The 3,373-nt window shown below is 58.0% G+C and overlaps 1 protein-coding gene across 1 annotated transcript; it reads right to left on the bottom strand.

Moving 5' to 3' along the window:
- Window positions 1-403: 403 nt before the first annotated feature.
- On the bottom strand, window positions 404-1,926 carry LOC128944875 (killer cell lectin-like receptor subfamily F member 1). Its single transcript, XM_054288337.1, has 5 exons — window positions 1,918-1,926; window positions 1,648-1,855; window positions 910-1,292; window positions 609-709; window positions 404-518 (listed from the first exon to the last, which is right to left on the bottom strand). Exons 1-5 carry the CDS (start codon window positions 1,924-1,926, stop codon window positions 404-406), a joined length of 816 nt encoding a protein of 271 aa, XP_054144312.1.
- Between the last annotated feature and the right edge of the window lie 1,447 nt (window positions 1,927-3,373).

Raw genomic sequence — 3,373 nt, forward strand, 5'->3', positions numbered from 1 at the left:
AGAGAAAGGTAAAACAGACATGTACCAGTGTACATGTATTTAGACCAGTGGAGATACATCTGTCACCTAAAACAGACTTCAAAATTACATAGGGCCAGCCACATGCAAGAATTTATACAATAATAACTTTGTAATTGATAAAGAACAATTTCTTAAAAACAGTATCCCACATATAATGCGGGCAATGCACTCACTGCAGGCAGCATCGGTGCCAGGATGGATTGCAGAGACTTTTCCTTTGCAGCCCCAGCCCAGCGCTGGCACTGGGGATGCAGAGGCACTGAGGTGACCCTGAGAGGAAGTGCAAGGCACAGGGCGCAGCTGAGGAAGGACAGCGCTGTGCTGGGCTCAGAGGTGAAGCTGGCACTGCCCAGCGTGGAGAAGGTTCTTTGTGCAGCCCCTGCTACAGGGGAGCTTGGGCCTTGCTGCAGACATACGGCCGCTCACTGGAGCAGTTGTCACCAATCAATCTCCTGTCAGCCAGGTACACACACTGGGAATTGCCGAGGACAGGAGCCCTGCAGGGAGGAGCAGAGGCAGCGCTGGCTGCCAGGGGAAGCCCTTGTGCCCCTGTGCCCGCAGGCCCTGCCCGGCTCCCCGGCACTCACCGGGAGCTGTAGCTGCTGCCGTCCCCCCAGTGCAGGCGCTCGCCCCGTCTGCGCAGCCCGAGCCAGAAATCGCCGTTCCCGCGGAGGCGGGAGAGCAAATCCTGCCCAGGAGAGAGGAGTGGGAGCTGCCCCGGCCCCTCGGGGGGACACGTGCCCGGGGCTGCCCCCGCACGCCGGGGCTCCTTCCCTGCAAGGCCCCGGCCCAGGGCTGCAGCCCCGGCCCTGCGAGCACCGAGCCCGGCACAGGAGCGCCCCCAGGCTGCCCTCAGCCACCCCACACCGCCCGCAGCCCCTCACTCACCATGGCCTCCTCATCCTGGGCAATGGCCAGGGAGGCATTGAGCTCGGAGCACCGTTCCTGACCCTGCTCCCACGTGCTGTAATCCCGTGAGAAGTAGTAGCAGATCCCATTGTAGCCAATCCAGCCATGGGGACAGCCCAGAACCAACAGCGGAGTCGCAGGTGTGACTGGAACCTGTGGTGCTGCAGGGGGAAGAGGAGAAGCTCTGAGGATTCCCCTGTGCAGGGAGCAGGGAGCCCGCTCTGCCCCGAGGGGCTGGGCCCAGGCTGCTGCCCCTCCCTTACCTGCCAGCACAGCCAAGGCCGCCCCCAAAGCCAGCACCAGCACCAGGAGCAGCAGAATCAGCACCGCCGTGCCCACGGGATGGCACCTGAACCATTCACCTGGAGCAGGAAAGAGCTGCTGGCTGCCAGAAGCAGAGCCGGCCCTGAAATCTGCTCAGCCCACGGCCAGGGAGCAGAGCAGGGAGCCCTGAGGCAGTGTGGGCCTTCCTCAGCTGGCAGCCAGAGAGCCAAGAGCCTGGCCACAGGCAGGGACACAGCTGTGGGCACAGGCTGCAGCAGGAGAACTGCACAGCCTTGGGGGCAGCTGGGGCTCTTGCTTCCAGCCACGGATGGGGCCCAGCAGAGCACGAGGCCTCTTCCAGACATCGGGAAACAGCCACACACCTGCCAGCCCTGGCCTTGGGAGGGGACACGGGCCCCTGCCTAGAGCCCACAGAGGTGGCTCTGCATTCACCCAGGAATCTTCTGAGGCTCCTTTTGTGTTCATTGTTGGTTGCTGCTGTGTCCTGGGGAGCCAGGGGCTCCCTCACACTCCCATCCCTGGTGCAGAATCCATTCTCCACATCTGCACTCACTGCACACTCACAAGTGCCATCCCCCTGCTTATGCCAAGAGGCTTCTTGGGCCCCAGGCAAGTGTGGAACCGCGGCTGCTGTTCCCTCCTAGAGATGCCGGGACTCATTGGCAACTCCACCCGTGGAGAGGAGTTCACTCTTCTGCTCACAGGCGCCATCTCTCTAGACAGAAGAAACAGTACCTTGCTTTGGAGACATCAGGAGTGCTGCTGGCAGATCCTTTGGGAGCTCGGCCTCGGGAACAGCTTCCAGCCGCGCTGATGGCACCCTGAAAGGGACACGGTGAGAGGTCGCTGCTGGTGCCGGCCGTGCGGGGGCTCAGGAGGGCGGTGGCAGCTGTGGCTGCGCTGTCGCCGCTGCCCAGAGGTGCGGCAGCAGGTGCGGAGACAAGCGCAGCCCCCGGCAGCTCTGCGGTGGCCGCAGCCGCGGCCCCTGTGGCTCTGCAGCCGCTGCAGCCCAGCTCCGTGCCGGGCCGGGCGCTGAGAGCGCCTGCGAGCTGCCGGCTGCTGCTGGCCCGGGGCAGCTGCGGCTCGGAGTCCGCCTGCCGAGGGGCGAGAAGCAGCAGCCCCGGGCTGCTCACCATTGTGCCCCGCATGATTCCCTGCCCCGGCGCCTCGGAGCCCGGGCACACCGAGCGCCGGCACGGCCGCTGCAGCTCCTGCCTGGGCACACGGAGCGGCTCCCGGCACAGAGCGCAAAAATGACCAGGTAATTTTGGCTTTTGCATTTTTGCATGAGCCTATGCACGTTGTTAGTGAGTATAATGATTTAGATATAGTATAGATTCTAACTCTTTTTAGCTTCATGTTAGTATAATATAATCTATCATCTTAAGTAGACACCATATTGCCCATAGAAATTGTAATGTTATGAATATAGTGTCTATGTATCACCTATGGACATGATAGTGTGATGAATGTACTGTGTTATAGACCTGAGGAAAACAATGTGAAAAAGACTTTTTTGTGACTAAAAACAGTGTAAGGCCATCCACTGACCAATCTGTCCAAGAGATAAAATAACGGTGACAGAAACCAGAGCACCAGAGAACAATTAGAGACTACTATGTTAAAATTAAAGAGAACATACTAAAATCTTATCCAGAGGATGTGAAACAGCTGGATGGAGACACAAGAAGAAATAAAATATATGGATGGGACACTCAGGATGTTATACAGATAAGAGTGTGAAGAAGGCAGAGAAAGAAGATATGAAAATATCAGAAAGTTCAAAAAATATTCTGAATAATACATTAAATACCATTAAATATTTGTACTTCAGCGAGGTAACAGAATAAATAGAACATTGTCTGTTTACCCCGGTGTGTTCTTTCACTGTTGACCAGGAGCACCCAGTGCTCTAAGTATTATTCCCTTTTATATCCCATTACTATTATGACCATTACTATTATTGACCTTTCAAAAACACTAAGCAGTGAATTCCATTTTCCTCACCTGTCGAGGGGAGGACCCGGCACAAGGAATTCACCAGTACCCCCGACCGCCCCCCACCGCAGCCCCCTCCGCCCGCGGCGAGGCACAACCGAGCGCGGGTCTCACCTGGGCTGGAGCCGCCTCCGAGCCCCGGGCGGGTCCCAGCTCGGCT

This window comes from Melozone crissalis, unplaced genomic scaffold (genome assembly GCF_028551555.1).
Source record: "Melozone crissalis strain CALT ecotype California unplaced genomic scaffold, PUWL_Pcris_2 ptg000062l_1, whole genome shotgun sequence".
NCBI classification, from domain to species: Eukaryota; Metazoa; Chordata; class Aves; order Passeriformes; family Passerellidae; genus Melozone; species Melozone crissalis.

Bases quoted from the DNA above. Each gene is read 5' to 3' on its own strand.
- LOC128944875 (XM_054288337.1), bottom strand. The intron at 1,293-1,647 runs GTGAATGCAGAG...TTCCTGCTCCAG, and splicing joins GAGCCTCAGAAGATTCCTGG to GTGAATGGTTCAGGTGCCAT. The intron at 710-909 runs GTGAGTGAGGGG...TCTCCTGGGCAG, and splicing joins CCCAGGATGAGGAGGCCATG to GATTTGCTCTCCCGCCTCCG.